This window comes from Chiloscyllium plagiosum, unplaced genomic scaffold (genome assembly GCF_037043375.1).
Source record: "Chiloscyllium plagiosum isolate Xiang-an unplaced genomic scaffold, Cpla_swu_hap1 HiC_scaffold_6, whole genome shotgun sequence".
Taxonomy (NCBI): domain Eukaryota; kingdom Metazoa; phylum Chordata; class Chondrichthyes; order Orectolobiformes; family Hemiscylliidae; genus Chiloscyllium; species Chiloscyllium plagiosum.
The window spans coordinates 130,532,005-130,547,196 of record NW_028270144.1 but is presented as its reverse complement, the minus strand read 5'-3'; the positions used below and the strand labels follow the sequence as shown (position 1 = coordinate 130,547,196).

Sequence of the window (15,192 nt, the reverse complement as noted above, 5' to 3'; positions counted from 1 at the left end):
TTCCGACAGTGCAGCACTCCGTCAGCACTGACCATCCGACAGTGCGGCACTCCCTCAGCACTGACCCTCCGACAGTGCGGCACTCCCTCAGCACTGACCATCCGACAGTGCGGCACTCCCTCTGCACTGACCCTCCGACAGTGCGGCACTCCCTCACCACTGACCCTCCGACAGTGCGGCGCTCCCTCAGCACTGACCCTCCGACAGTGCGGCACTCCCTCAGCACTGACCCTCCGACAGTGCCCACTCCCTCAGCACTGACCCTCTGACAGTGTGGCACTCCCTCAGCACTGACCCTCCGACAGTGCCCACTCCCTCAGCACTGACCCTCCGACAGTGCGGCACTCCCTCAGCACTGACCCTCCGACAGTGCCCACTCCCTCAGCACTGACCCTCTGACAGTGCGGCACTCCCTCAGCACTGACCCTCCGACAGTGCCCACTCCCTCAGCACTGACCCTCCGACAGTGCCCACTCCCTCAGCACTGACCCTCCGACAGTGCCCACTCCCTCAGCACTGACCCTCTGACAGTGCCCACTCCCTCAGCACTGACCCTCTGACAGTGCGGCACTCCCTCAGCACTGACCCTCCGACGGTGCCCACTCCCTCAGCACTGACCCTCTGACAGTGTGGCACTCCCTCAGCACTGACCCTCCGACAGTGCCCACTCCCTCAGCACTGACCCTCCGACAGTGCCCACTCCCTCAGCACTGACCCTCCGACAGTGCCCACTCCCTCAGCACTGACCCTCCGACAGTGCCCACTCCCTCAGCACTGACCCTCCGACAGTGCGGCACTCCCTCAGCACTGACCCTCCGACGGTGCCCACTCCCTCAGCACTGACCCTCTGACAGTGTGGCACTCCCTCAGCACTGACCCTCCGACAGTGCCCACTCCCTCAGCACTGACCCTCCGACAGTGCCCACTCCCTCAGCACTGACCCTCCGACAGTGCGGCACTCCCTCAGCACTGACTCTCTGACAGTGCGGTGCTTCTACATCTTTACAGAGGCACATGGATTGATGATGTGAAGTTAGGAATAGGTCTGGATCTCTTTGCTTGTCATTGCTGAGAGACTGATGAAGCTTCCTGTGGGACTGCTCCTTTCCTGCCCTCCTCCCTCGGCCTTTCGATTGACCTTTCCCTCCACTGCTTGTGTTGCAGCTCGGACAGATTGTGCGTACCCCTGTTATCAAGTTCCTCCTTCACTCATCGTCCTACATCTGGTTCCTGGTCCTGCTCCTGGTGGAGTCAATCATCGCTCAGCAATTCCGGGATGTGTCGTCGTCCAGGAACCAGCCAATCTACGTTAACTCCCTCCATATGGTTTGGGTGGTGGGTGAGTTACAATGTGGTTGCTCTCTCGCAGGCGACTGTCGTGTCCAGGCGGGTGGGGGGGGCTGAGAAGCCTCAAATCAGAACAAAACAGATTGTCAACATTGAGCAGATGCAGGCCATTCAGTCCATCACCATCTGCCATCCTAGCTCATGGCTGTTCATCTACCTCAACCTCATGTCCCCGTCCTATCCACACACCCCTCTTGACATCCTTAATATCGAGAAATCTCTCAGTTTCTGCCTTGGACAGACTCACTGACTGAGTTCGCGCTCATTCTGTGGAGAGAATTCTTAAGATTCTGAGTGAAAATGTTTCTCCCCATCTCGGCCCTAACTGGCTGACTTTTCATTTGAGAGTGTGTCCCCTGGTGTGGACGCCCCATGTCTTCGCTAACCCCACACGGGCTGGCCCTTTCAGGGTTTTGTAGCTTTCAATGAGATCATTCCTCATTCTTCAAAACCCCAAGAGCAGAGAGTGCCAGGCTCCTCAGTCCCACACCCACCGTCCCAACAACCCGTCTGGTGAACCTCGCTCTGCGGCAAGTCTCTCCATCCTTGGAGAGAACGAGCAGATCTTCACACAGTGCGGTCTCACCAAAGCACGGTACAACAGCGTAGGAACAGTCAGGAATGGGGAAATTGTAATGGGGGAACCAGGAGAAGGTAGTGGCTGCAGTGGTTAGCACTGCTGCCTCACAGCGCCAGGGTCCCAGGTTCGATCCCAGCCTCGGGCGACTGTCTGTGTGGAGTTAGCACATTCTCCCCGTGTCTGCGTGGGTTTCTCCCAAGGTTGAGCTCTCTCTATGTTAGGTAGATTGGCCGTGGGAAATGCTGGGATGCTATTCGGAGGGTCAGTATGGGCCGAACGGCCTGCTTCCACACTGTCGGGATTCTATGAATTAAATACATACTTTGGGAGATTAGGGGACAGAGTTCGAGGGTCAGCCATGATGATATTGAATAGCAGAGCAGGTTTGAAGGGCCGAGTGGCCTTCTTCTGCTGTCCCAATGTTTGATGTTTCTTTGTAGCTGCAGCGAGGCATCTTCACTCCTAGACTGACGTGCTATTGGTGGGGAAAGCCAGCACTCTCTGTCTGTCCGTCTGTCTGTCCGATATTGTATTGATTGGGGAAATCTAGGAGACAGGGAAAAGGACAGACTTGCATTCCTGTAGCACCTTTCACAATCCCAGCGCCCTGCACTGGCAATGAAGTACCTTTTGACCTGTCTTCAGTGCAGGAAAAGTGTCAGGCTGTGCACAGCAAGATCCCAGCACACAGCCGACAATGTGATAATAACCAGATGGTCTTTCTCGGTATGAGGAGATTATTCAGCCTGTCATCTTTGTTTAGATTAGATTACTTACATTAGATTAGATTAGATTAGATTACTTACAGTGTGGAAACAGGCCCTTCGGCCCAACAAGTCCACACTGCCCCGCCGAAGCGCAACCCATCCATACCTAACACTACGGGCAATTTAGCATGGCCAATTCACCTGATCTGCACATCTTTGGACTGTGGGAGGAAACCGGAGCACCCGGAGGAAACCCACGCAGAAACAGGGAGAACGTGCAAACTCCACACAGTCAGTCGCCTGAGGTGGGAATTGAACCCGGGTCTCTGGCGCTGTGAGGCAGCAGTACTAACCACTGTGCCACCGTGCCGCCCACACGGTGTTCTGGCTCTGTGGAAGAGCTCTTCAGTAACTGGTGCTCCCTTGCTCCTTCCCACTCCCTCAAGTATCTGTCTGATTCTCATGTCAAAGTTGCAATCGGACCAAGCCATGTCCCCTTTGAAAGCTCTGGGTTCCAGCTCCCAGGATCCCCTTTCGTTGATTCTCTGTGATCTGTAACCCCACTGGTGGCTGACCCTCTGCCCACAGGGAATACTCCCTCCTGTTTCCCCGATCCAAACCCCAAGTCATTTTAAATGTCCCTTTTGAATCTCCTCTTCACCTTCCCCTGGTCTATGGAGGACAAGCCCAGTTTCTCCTGGGCCCTCCCAGAGAATCATTCACATCCCACTTTCTGGAGATGTGAATTCAACAGGCCGAGGGCGGGTGTCTGAGAGCTTTGTGAAGGGACAGAGCCCGAGGGTGGGTGTCTGAGAGCTTTGTGAAGGGACAGAGGCCGAGGGTGGGTGTCTGAGAGCTTTGTGAAGGGACAGAGCCCGAGGGCGGGTGTCTGAGAGCTTTGTAAAGGGACAGAGCCCGAGGGCGGGTGTCTGAGAGCTTTGTGAAGGGACAGAGCCTGAGGGTGGGTGTCTGAGAGCTTTGTGAAGGGACAGAGGCCGAGGGTGGGTGTCTGAGAGCTTTGTGAAGGGACAGAGCCCGAGGGCGGGTGTCTGAGAGCTTTGTAAAGGGACAGAGCCCGAGGGCGGGTGTCTGAGAGCTTTGTAAAGGGACAGAGGCCGAGGGCGGGTGTCTGAGAGCTTTGTGAAGGGACAGAGGCCGAATGCGGGTGTCTGAGAGCTTTGTGAAGGGACAGAGGCCGAGGGCGGGTGTCTGAGAGCTTTGTAAAGGGACAGAGTCCGAGGGCGGGTGTCTGAGAGCTTTGTGAAGGGACAGAGGCCGAGGGCGGGTGTCTGAGAGCTTTGTGAAGGGACAGAGCCCGAGGGCGGGTGTCTGAGAGCTTTGTGAAGGGACAGAGGCCGAGGGCGGGTGTCTGAGAGCTTTGTGAAGGGACAGAGCCCGAGGGCGGGTGTCTGAGAGCTTTGTGAAGGGACAGAGGCCGAGGGCGGGTGTCTGAGAGCTTTGTGAAGGGACAGAGGCCGAGGGCGGGTGTCTGAGAGCTTTGTGAAGGGACAGAGCCCGAGGGCGGGTGTCTGAGAGCTTTGTAAAGGGACAGAGGCCGAGGGCGGGTGTCTGAGAGCTTTGTGAAGGGACAGAGGCCGAGGGCGGGTGTCTGAGAGCTTTGTAAAGGGACAGAGCCCGAGGGCGGGTGTCTGAGAGCTTTGTAAAGGGACAGAGGCCGAGGGCGGGTGTCTGAGAGCTTTGTGAAGGGACAGAGGCCGAGGGCGGGTGTCTGAGAGCTTTGTGAAGGGACAGAGGCCGAGGGCGGGTGTCTGAGAGCTTTGTGAAGGGACAGAGGCCAAGGGCGGGTGTCTGAGAGCTTTGTGAAGGGACAGAGGCCGAGGGCGGGTGTCTGAGAGCTTTGTGAAGGGACAGAGGCCGAGGGCGGGTGTCTGAGAGCTTTGTGAAGGGACAGAGGCCGAGGGCGGGTGTCTGAGAGCTTTGTGAAGGGACAGAGGCCGAGGGCGGGTGTCTGAGAGCTTTGTGAAGGGACAGAGGCCGAGGGCGGGTGTCTGAGAGCTTTGTGAAGGGACAGAGGCCGAGGGCGGGTGTCTGAGAGCTTTGTGAAGGGACAGAGGCCGAGGGCGGGTGTCTGAGAGCTTTGTAAAGGGACAGAGGCCGAGGGCGGGTGTCTGAGAGCTTTGTGAAGGGACAGAGCCCGAGGGCGGGTGTCTGAGAGCTTTGTGAAGGGACAGAGGCCGAGGGTGGGTGTCTGAGAGCTTTGTGAAGGGACAGAGGCCGAGGGCGGGTGTCTGAGAGCTTTGCGAAGGGACAATCACTAACCAGTGTGTTCCCCTGTTGACAGGATTTTTTTGGTATGAGTGTAAGGAGGTGTGGATTGAGGGCTTACGCAGCTACCTGCTGGACTGGTGGAACTTCCTGGATATCGTTATTCTCAGCATGTACCTGGCATCCTTCGCCCTCCGCATTGTGGTTTACCTCAGCGGGCAGCTCTACTGTTTGGCGGACAGTGCGTCTTACTACTGTTTCTACTTTACAGATGCTGGTGAGTGTCACACACCATCCCTCATTGTTACTGACCCTCCTCAACGGCCCAGCTCGGTCTGGTAACAACATCGCAAACACAGGGGGCAACTCCCCCACCACATCCCAACAACATCATAACACGAGCCGGCAGATTTTCTTCCTCCTAACTTCCTGACAGTTGTTTGCCTCACGATCTGATAGTTTGAGCCCTATCATTGGATTGAGACTGAGTTGTTGTGACGAGAGTTGTTCTGGTGTCAGTGAAATGCTGACAGTTTCTCGCTCTCCCAAGGTCCTCCAGTGTCGGTGCACTTTTTCAGATTTCCAGCATCCCCAGATTTCTTTCCTCTCACATTCTGATAGCTAGATCTCAGGAATAGAGAACCCAAGCTGCACCAATCCTATTCTGTGGGGGAGATGAATATCACCTCCTGCACACTCTGTCCCTGCTGAACATTTCTAAGACCATAGAGATAGGAACAGGCCATTCAGTCCCTTGAGTCTACTCCACCATTTGATAGGGTCCTGGCTGATCCCACATTCCTCACATCCATGTTCCCCGTAATCCATGATTTCCCAACTGATCAAGAACCTAAATAAAAACCAAAATAACTGCGGATGCTGGAAATCAGAAACAAAACCAGAAGTTGCTGGAAAAGCTCAGCAGGTCTGGCAGCATCTGTGGAGAGAAATCAGAGTTAACGTTTCGGGTCCGGTTACCCGGCCTCAGAACTGAGTTGATTTCTTTTCACAGATGCTGCCAAGCCTGCTGAGATTTTCCAGCAACTTAGTCATAGAGTCACAGAGATGTACAGCACGGAAACAGACCCTTCGGTCCAACCCGTCCATGCCGACCAGATATCGCAACCCAATCTAGTCCCACCTGCCAGCACCCGGCCCATATCCCTCCAAACCCTTCCTATACATATACCCATCCAAATGCCTCTTAAATGTTGCAATTGTACCAGCCTCCACCACTTCCTCTGGCAGCTCATTCCATACACGTACCACCCTCTGCGTGAAAAAGTTGCCCCTTAGGTCTCTTTTATATCTTTCCCCTCTCACCCTAAATCCATGCCCTCTAGTTCTGGACTCCCCGACCCCAGGGAAAAGACTTTCTTTTTACCCTATCCATGCCCCTCATAATTTTGTAAACCTCTATAAGGTCACTCCTCAGCCTCTGACGCTCCAGGGAAAACAGCCCCAGCCTGTTCAGCTTCTCCCTGTAGCTCAGATCCTCCAACCCTGGCAACATCCTTGTAAATCTTTTCTGAACCCTTTCAAGTTTCACAACATCTTTCCGATAGGAAGGAGACCAGAATTGCACACAATATTCCAACAGTGGCCTGACCAATGTCCTGTACTGCCGCAACATGACCTCCCAGTGTCGGATATGGTCGACTCCTTGTGGGCTCCTGCGTGCAGATCTAAGTTTCCTATTTCCTGCAATCGTTCTACACTCTTTAAACTTAATAGCATTGTTTTTAAAATTACTTTGCCGCTGTTTACCTATTATTTATTATCTATGCGACTTAACTCTGTAATCTGTCTGTATTGCTCACAAGACAAAGCTTTTCACTGCGCCTCGGTACACGTGACAATAAATTCAATTTAATTCAATTCAGTTATAGAGTGTGCAAAGGTTTGCTTGTCTGTGGTGTCTGGGTGGTGTCTAACCGATGGCCTTGTTGCAGACCGTCATGAATGGAGACAGGAGGACCCCCAGATGATAGCTGAGGTACTGTTTGCAATCACCAGTATGCTGAGCTTAGCCAGACTGACATCCATCTTACCAGCTCACGAGACCCTCGGAACACTCCAGATTTCCATCGGCAGGATGATTGACGACATGATGAGGTTTGGAACGTTCCAGGATTGAGGCTTGTTCCTGTATTGGGGCAGTAACCACTAACTGACAGAGCGCAGAGTCAAAGGAGATGGGATGTAGAAAATCTCTTAGCCTCGTCACCCGCTCACTTTGCTGATCTCAGTGTGGGATTTACTGACACAGGCTCACACTCTGTCCCCAACAGAGAGAGTAAGGGTAAAACTGGGGGGATAGGACATGCAAACCACTATCGACAACTGACCTGCCTCCTCCTCATATCCTTCAAATCCCATCTACACAGCCTGCCTTGTATCCCTCAATCCCCAACCTCTCTCTCCTCACGTCTCTCGATCCCCACCCTCTCTCTCCACGTGTCCTTCGATCCCCAACCTCTCTCTCCCCTTGTGTCCCTTAATCCCCACTGTCTCTCTCCATGTGACCCTCAATCCCCACCCTCTCGCTCTCATGTCCCTCGATCCCCACCTTCTCTCTCCCCATCCCTCAATCCCCACCCTCTCTCTCCCCGTGTCCCTCAATCCCCACCCTCTCTCTCTCTCCCCCTGTCCCTCAATCCCCACCCTCTCTCCCCCTTGTGTCCCTCAATCCCCACCTTCTCTCTCCCCGTCCCTCAATCCCCACCCTCTCTCTCCCCGTGTCCCTCAATCCCCACCCTCTCTCTCCCCGTGTCCCTCAATCCCCACCCTCTCTCCCCCTTGTGTCCCTTGATCCCCACCCTCTCTCCCCGCGTCCCTCGATCCCTACCCTCTCTCCCCCTTGTGTCCCTCAATCCCCACCCTCTCTCCCCCTTGTGTCCCTCAATCCCCACCCTCTCTCCCCCTTGTGTCTCTCGATCCCCACCCTCTCTCCCCCTCGCGTCCCTCGATTCCCACCCTCTCCTCCTTGTGTCCCTCAATCCCCACCCTCTCTCCCCGCATCCCTCGATCCCCACCCTCTCTCCCCCTCCCGTCCCTCGATCCCCACCCTCTCTCCCCCTCGTGTCCCTCGATCCCCACCCTCTCTCTCTCCCCCTTATGTCCCTCAATCCCCACCCTCTCTCCCCCTCCTGTCCCTCGATCCCCACCCTCTCTCCCCCTCGTGTCCCTCAATCCCCACCCTCTCTCTCCCCCTTATGTCCCTCAATCCCCACCCTCTCTCCCCCTTGTGTCCCTCAATCCCCACCTTCTCTCTCCCCCGTCCCTCAATCCCCACCCTCTCTCTCCCCGTGTCCCTCAATCCCCACCCTCTCTCTCCCCGTGTCCCTCAATCCCCACCCTCTCTCCCCCTTGTGTCCCTCGATCCCCACCTTCTCTCTCCCCCGTCCCTCAATCCCCACCCTCTCTCTCCCCGTGTCCCTTAATCCCCACCCTCTCTCTCTCCCCCGTCCCTCAATCCCCACCTTCTCTCCCCCTTGTGTCCCTCAATCCCCACCCTCTCTCCCCCTTGTGTCCCTCGATCCCCACCCTCTCTCCCCCTTGTCTCCCTCAATCCCCACCCTCTCTCCCTGCGTCCCTCGATCCCTACCCTCTCTCCCCCTTGTGTCCCTCAATCCCCACCTTCTCTCCTCCTTGTGTCCCTCGATCCCCACCTTCTCTCTCCCCCGTCCCTCAATCCCCACCCTCTCTCTCCCCGTGTCCCTTAATCCCCACCCTCTCTCTCTCCCCGCAGCCCTCGATCCCCACCCTCTCTCCCCCTCGCGTCCCTCGATCCCCACCCTCTCTCCCCCTCGTGTCCCTCGATCCCCACCCTCTCTCTCCCCCTTATGTCCCTCAATCCCCACCCTCTCTCCCCCTTGTGTCTCTCGATCCCCACCCTCTCTCCCCCTCGCGTCCCTCGATCCCCACCCTCTCTCCCCCTCGTGTCCCTCGATCCCCACCCTCTCTCTCCCCCTTATGTCCCTCAATCCCCACCCTCTCTCTCCCTTGTGTCTCTCAATCCCCACCCTCTCTCCCCCTCGTGTCCCTCAATCCCCACCCCGTCTCCCTGTATCTCTCTATCCCGACCTGCCTATATTGTCTCCGAAGTGAGTGTGGATATTGGTTCCCTGACTGTGGGACGTGGTTTACCTCTCTCTCTGAATGGGAATGATGAAATCTTTCTCTTTGCAGGTTTATGTTTTTACTGATGATCATCCTGACTGCCTTCCTCTGTGGAATCAACAACATCTACGTCCATTACATCGATCTGGAACGACTTGGAAAGTACGGCAACTGTCTCTGGAACCTTCTCTAGACCCCTCTCTATAGCCCTCACTACAATCTGCTCTGGAACATTCTCTCTAGATTCTCCTCTGGATTTCTCTCAAGACCACTCTCTAGAAGTTTTTCTGGAACCTTTCCTTGACCTCTCTCTAGCACCTTCTCCAAAATTCTCATACTCATCTCGCTAGAACTGTCTCTAGAACCTTCTATAGAATCTTACTGGAACCTTCTCTGGAAATCTAGGAAACTCCCTGGAACTCGTTTGACCCTATTTGTAGCTAAGTTGTGATTTTTGGTACTGGAGGAGGGGGAGTGGTCGATAATTTAGCCAACCCAGATATAGGCCCACGGTAGTGGCCAATATGGTGAACGGTCATGTCATCCTTACAATTGTCAAAATGAGACAGAGATCTGAGGAAGAGGTCAATATACAAATCATTCAAACTTTTATCAGAGATGTTTTAAAACACCAAATCCAACACTGGGGGCGCATTGGGATTGGGATGGAATTGATAAACTATTACGTTTCTGTAAATTCCGACCAATCGCTGTGAGAGTACAGGCACAGGTCTACCGTTCCTACCTGGAGTGAGCTTAGACACACCATTACCATGAGATCTAGATGGAGAGCTGCTGTGTCTTCATAACTGAAATCTGATCGTCACAGTCACAGATAGCGTCACCACTGGAAGAGACCCTTTGGCCCATCGAGTCTGTGCCTGTTAAAAACGACCACCTGACTCTTCCGAGCCATGTTTCTGGGACATTTCTGAAACAGGAGTAGATGCGGATGATTCAATCTGTAGCAGAGCCCAGGACTCAGTCCCCGATAAATCCGATCAGGAATTCAGGAGAAATTCCTACACTGGTGGGCGGGGGAGGAGCCAGCATGTGGGATTCACTCCCACAGGGATTGAGGGGGGAATGGGGACTCACTCTCACAGGGAGAGGGGGGGGGGAATGTGGGACTCACTCCCACAGGGAGTGGGGGGGGAATGGGGACTCACTCCCACATGGAGCGGGAGGGGAATATGTGGGACTCAGTCCCACAGGGAGTGGGGGGGGAATGGGGACTCACTCCCACAGGGAGGGGGGGGGGGGATATGTGGGACTCACTCTCATGGGGAGTGTGCAGCAAATTGTGTCAATAACACAAAAGGTAGCTGGGTAAATAAAAGATGGGGAAAGAAGTCCCAGGATATGGTCAGGGGTGAGATATAGGGGGGAGAAGGAGGAGCTTGTCATGGAAGTACCATCCTTGGGTTTTGTCCTGTACTGTGTAATTTGATGTACTCTGTAATTGGTGTGTGTTTCAGTCAGGATGGATTCAGTACAGAGGATGTGGAGAAGCCGGTGTTGGACTGGGGTGGACAGAGTTAAAAATCAGTGTTGAAACTTTATTGCTGGAACAGCACAGCAGGTCAGGCAGCATCCAGGGAACAGGAGATTCGACGTTTCGGGCACAGGCCCCTGTGCCCGAAACGTCGAATCTCCTGTTTCCTGGATGCTGCCTGACCTGCTGTGCTGTTCCAGCAATAAAGTTTCAACTTTGATCTCCAGCATCTGCAGACCTCACTTTCTCCTCGAAGAGTTAAAAATCACACATCACCAGGTTATAGTCCAACAGGTCTAGTTGGAATCACTAGGTTTCAGAGCGCCACAAGCTATTGGGGGAGGATCATAGGACACAGAATTTATAGCAGAAGATCATTGTGTCATACAACCGATAGGATATATTGAACAAGCCAAGATTACTGTTCAGTCTTTCATCTTTTAGAATGAATTGCAGGTTTCGGTTCATTAATATGTAAATCCCAGAACATCTTCCAAGTCACATTCTCAACAGAACATAAGGTTTTATAAAAACAATGTACAGGATAGTCTCACCAAACAAGCTGAACCTGATTTCTGATGATATGAAGATTGTAGCTAAGGAACAAAACAGAAACTCAGCAGGTCTGGCAGTGCTCAGAGAGAGAGAAACAGATTTAATGTTTCAATTCCAGTTACCATTGTTTATAACTGAGGAGGGGCTGGGGGAGGGGGTGGGGTGTTTGTTGAGAAGGGGCTGGGGGAGGGGGTAGAGTGTTTGTTGAGTAGGGGCTGGGGGAGGGGGTGGGGTGTTTGTTGAGCAGGGGCTGGGGGAGGGGGTGGGGTGTTTGTTGAGTAGGGGCTGGGGGTGGGGGTGGGGTATTTGTTGAGAAGGGGCTGGGGGAGGGGGTGGGCTGTTTGTTGAGAAGGGGCTGGGGGAGGGGGTGGGGTGTTTGTTGAGAAGGGGCTGGGGGAGGGGGTGGGGTGTTTGTTGAGAAGGGGCTGGGGGAGGGGGTGGGGTGTTTGTTGAGCAGGGGCTGGGGGAGGGGGTGGGGTATTTGTTGAGCAGAGGGTGGGGTATTTGTTGAGCGGGGCTGGGGGAGGGGGTGGTGTTTGTTGAGCGGGGGGGAGAGGGAGGAGTGTAACTCCCAGCCTCAGGACTGGACATTGAGGTTAATCAGCTGAGAAAGTGAACAGCTCCTTTCCCCTCTCCCACAGCCCCAGCTCCTGTCCTGTCTGGGCCACTCCCAGTACAAGGTGCCTGGCTCACTCAATACTAACAGGGTATTTACCCAATCAGAGCAGTTAGACCAGGAAATGTTAGACCACGCTGACTCTTAAACATAATCAATGTTACACCTCCCTGGGCGAGCTTGCAGGAAATCAAGGCAATGCTAATTCTTAGAACATGCGCAAACGTTAAAGATTTGAAAAGGATTACAGAAAATGCCTCAAATGTCCTGATTGGGAGAACAACCATGGAAACAGTTTTACAATTAAACTAAATTAAATAAACTCTGCACATTAACACTTTAACCTCTTATACACCCACCTCACATGAAAACATTCTCATAGACGCGCACACACACACAGACACCCACACAGATACACACACAGACAGACACACACACACAGACCCACAGACAGACACCCACACAGATACACACACAGACACACACACACAGACAGACACACACACAGATACACACACACAGATACACACACACACAGATACACACAGAGACAGACACACACACAGACACACACACACAGACACCCACAGAGACACACACACACATACAAACTCACACACTTGCTTTGAATGGACAGTTGTTGGGAGCGAGTCCCAGTCTGGTTTTCAGGCCCAGGTAGCAGTGTTCAGTTCTTAGGGCAAGGCTGGTGGTGTCACTGAGTGAGGTTCGAGTCTGATGGAGTTGGGGCTCGCTGCGGAGTCTGTTTCCTGTGACCAGATCTTTCTTTCTCTTTCCCTGTTGCAGTTTTAATGGGACACTGCAGTTCCTCTTCTGGACCATGTTCGGGATGGAGGAGCCAACTTCAGTTGATCTTACGGAGTTTGTGGTAGCAGAGTTTGTTGGACGAATTCTGTATGGGATTTTCACCATCATCATGGTCATAGTGCTGCTCAACATGTTAGTCGCTATGATCACAAACTCCTTTCAGAAGATCGAGGTGAGACTGACCACCCACAGCAAGACAGAACAGCAGGACGCAGAGAACCTGTATCTAACCCCGTGCTGTCCCTGTCCTGGGAGTGTTTGATGGGAGAGTGTAGAGGGAGCTTTACTCTGTATCCGACCCTGTGCTGTCATAGAGATGTACAGCATGGAAACAGACCCTTCGGTCCAACCCGTCCATGCCGACCAGATATCCCAACCCAATCTAGTCCCACCTGCCAGCACCCGGCCCCTATCCCTCCAAACCCTTCCTAGTCATATACCCATCCAAATGCCTCTTAAAGGTTGCAATTATACCAGCCTCCACCACTTCCTCTGGCAGCTCATTCCCCACACGCACCACCCTCTGCGTGAAAAAGTTACCCCTTAGGTCTCTTTTATATCTTTCCCCTCTCGCCCTAAACATATGCCCTCTAGTTCTGGATTTGTCGAGGACATGGAGGTCCTGGGCCTCCTTCACTGCCGCTCCCTCACCACCAGATGCCTGGAGGAAGAACGCCTCATCTTCTGCCTCGGAACACTTTGAAAAGGTGACGAAGGAGGTTGATGAGGGGAAAGCGGTAGATGTGGTATATATGGATTTTAGTAAGGCGTTTGATAAGGTTCCCCATGGTAGGCTACTGCAGAAAATACGGAGATATGGCATTGAGGGTGAGTTGGAGGTTTGGATTAGGAATTGGCTGGATGGAAGAAGACAGAGGGTAGTAGTTGATGGCAAAGTTTCTTCATGGAGTGCCGTCACTAGCGGTGTTCCGCAAGGATCTGTTTTGGGACCATTGCTGTTTGTCATTTTTATAAATGACCTGGAAGAGGGGTTAGAAGGTTGGGTGAGCAAGTTTGCGGATGATACGAAAGTCGGAGGAGTTGTTGACAGTGAGGAAGGATGTGGCAGGTTACAGCAGGATATAGAGAAGCTGCAGAGCTGGGCAGAAAGGTGGCAGATGGAATTCAATGTAGCTAAGTGCGAGGTGATTCACTTTGGGAAGAATAACAAAAAGATGGGGTACTGGGCTAATGGTCGGATACTTGGTAGTGTGGATGAGCAGAGGGATCTTGGTGTCCATGTACACAGATCTCTGAAAGTTGCCACCCAGGTAAATAGTGCGGTGAGGAAGGCATATGGCGTACTGGCTTTTATTGGTAGAGGAATTGAGTTCCGGAGTCCTGAGGTCATGATGCAGTTGTATAAGACTCTGGTACGGCCGCATCTGGAATATTGTGTGCAGTTTTGGTCGCCATACTATAGGAAGGATGTGGAGGCATTGGAAGGGGTGCAGAGGAGGTTTACCAGGATGTTGCCTGGTATGGAAGGAAAATCGTATGAGGAAAGACTGAGGCACTTGGGGCTGTTTTCACTAGAGAAAAGAAGGTTTAGGGGTGACTTGATTGAGGTGTACAAGATGATTAGGGGGTTAGATAGGGTCGACAGTATGAACCTTTTCCCGCGTATTGAGTCGGGTATTACAAGGGGGCATAGCTTTAAATTAAGGGGGGGTAGATATAGGACTGATGTTAGGGGTAGGTTCTTCACTCAGCGAGTCGTTAGTTCATGGAATGCCCTGCCAGTAACAGTGGTGGACTCTCCCTCTTTATGGGCATTTAAGAGGGCATTGGATAGGTATATGGAGGATAGTGGGTTAGTGTAGTTTAGGTGGGCTTGGATCGGCGCAACATCGAGGGCCCAAGGGCCTGTACTGCGCTGTATTCTTCTATGTTCTATGTTCTATGTTCTAACACTTCAACCCCAGGGCATCAATGTGGACTTCAACAGTTTCCTCATTTCCCCTTCCCCCACCTCACCCTAGTTCCAAACTTCCAGCTCAGCACTGTCCCCATGACTTGTCTGGACTTGTCCTACCTGTCTATCTCCTTTTCCACCTATCCACTCCACCCTCTCCTCCCTGACCTATCACCTTCATTCCCTCCCCCACTCACCTATTGTACTCTATGCTACTTTCTCCCCACCCCCACCCTCCCCTAGCTTATCTCTCCATGCTTCAGGCTCACTGCCTTTATTCCTGATGAAGGGCTTTTGCCCGAAACGTCGATTTCAAAGCTCCTTGGATGCTGCCTGAACTGCTGTGCTCTTCCAGCACCACTGATCCAGAATCTGGTTTCCAGCATCTGCAGTCATTGTTTATACCTCCCCACCCCAGGCAAAAGACTTTGTCTATTTACCCTATCCGTGCCCCTCATGATTTTATAAACCTCTATAAAGTCACCCCTCAGCCTCCGACGCTCCAGGGAAAACAGCCCCAGCCTGTTCAGCCTCTCCCTACAGCTCAGATCATCCAACCCTGGCAACACCCTTGTAAATCCTTTCTTAACCCTTTCAAGTTTCACAACATCTTTCCAATAGGAAGGAGACCAGAATTACACACAATATTCCAACAGTGGCCTAACCAATGTCCTATACAGCTGCAACATGACCTCCCAACTCCTGTACTCAATACTCTGACTAATAAAGGAAAGCATACCAAATGCCGCCTTCACTATCCTATCTACCTGCGATTCCACTTTCAAGGAGCTATGAACCTGCACT

At 53.0% G+C, this 15,192-nt stretch overlaps 1 protein-coding gene across 1 annotated transcript in view; it reads left to right on the top strand.

Annotated features, from left to right (window-relative positions):
* The window catches only part of trpc2b (transient receptor potential cation channel subfamily C member 2b), a 53,047-nt gene that overhangs the window by 19,916 nt on the left and 17,939 nt on the right, over positions 1–15,192 (top strand). The window contains exons 5-9 of the mRNA XM_087988488.1: positions 1,165–1,339; positions 4,937–5,137; positions 6,813–6,975; positions 9,052–9,144; positions 12,453–12,645. Coding sequence (XP_087844614.1) covers positions 1,165–1,339; positions 4,937–5,137; positions 6,813–6,975; positions 9,052–9,144; positions 12,453–12,645 — 825 coding nt within the window. The remainder of the gene's footprint in view (positions 1–1,164; positions 1,340–4,936; positions 5,138–6,812; positions 6,976–9,051; positions 9,145–12,452; positions 12,646–15,192) is intronic.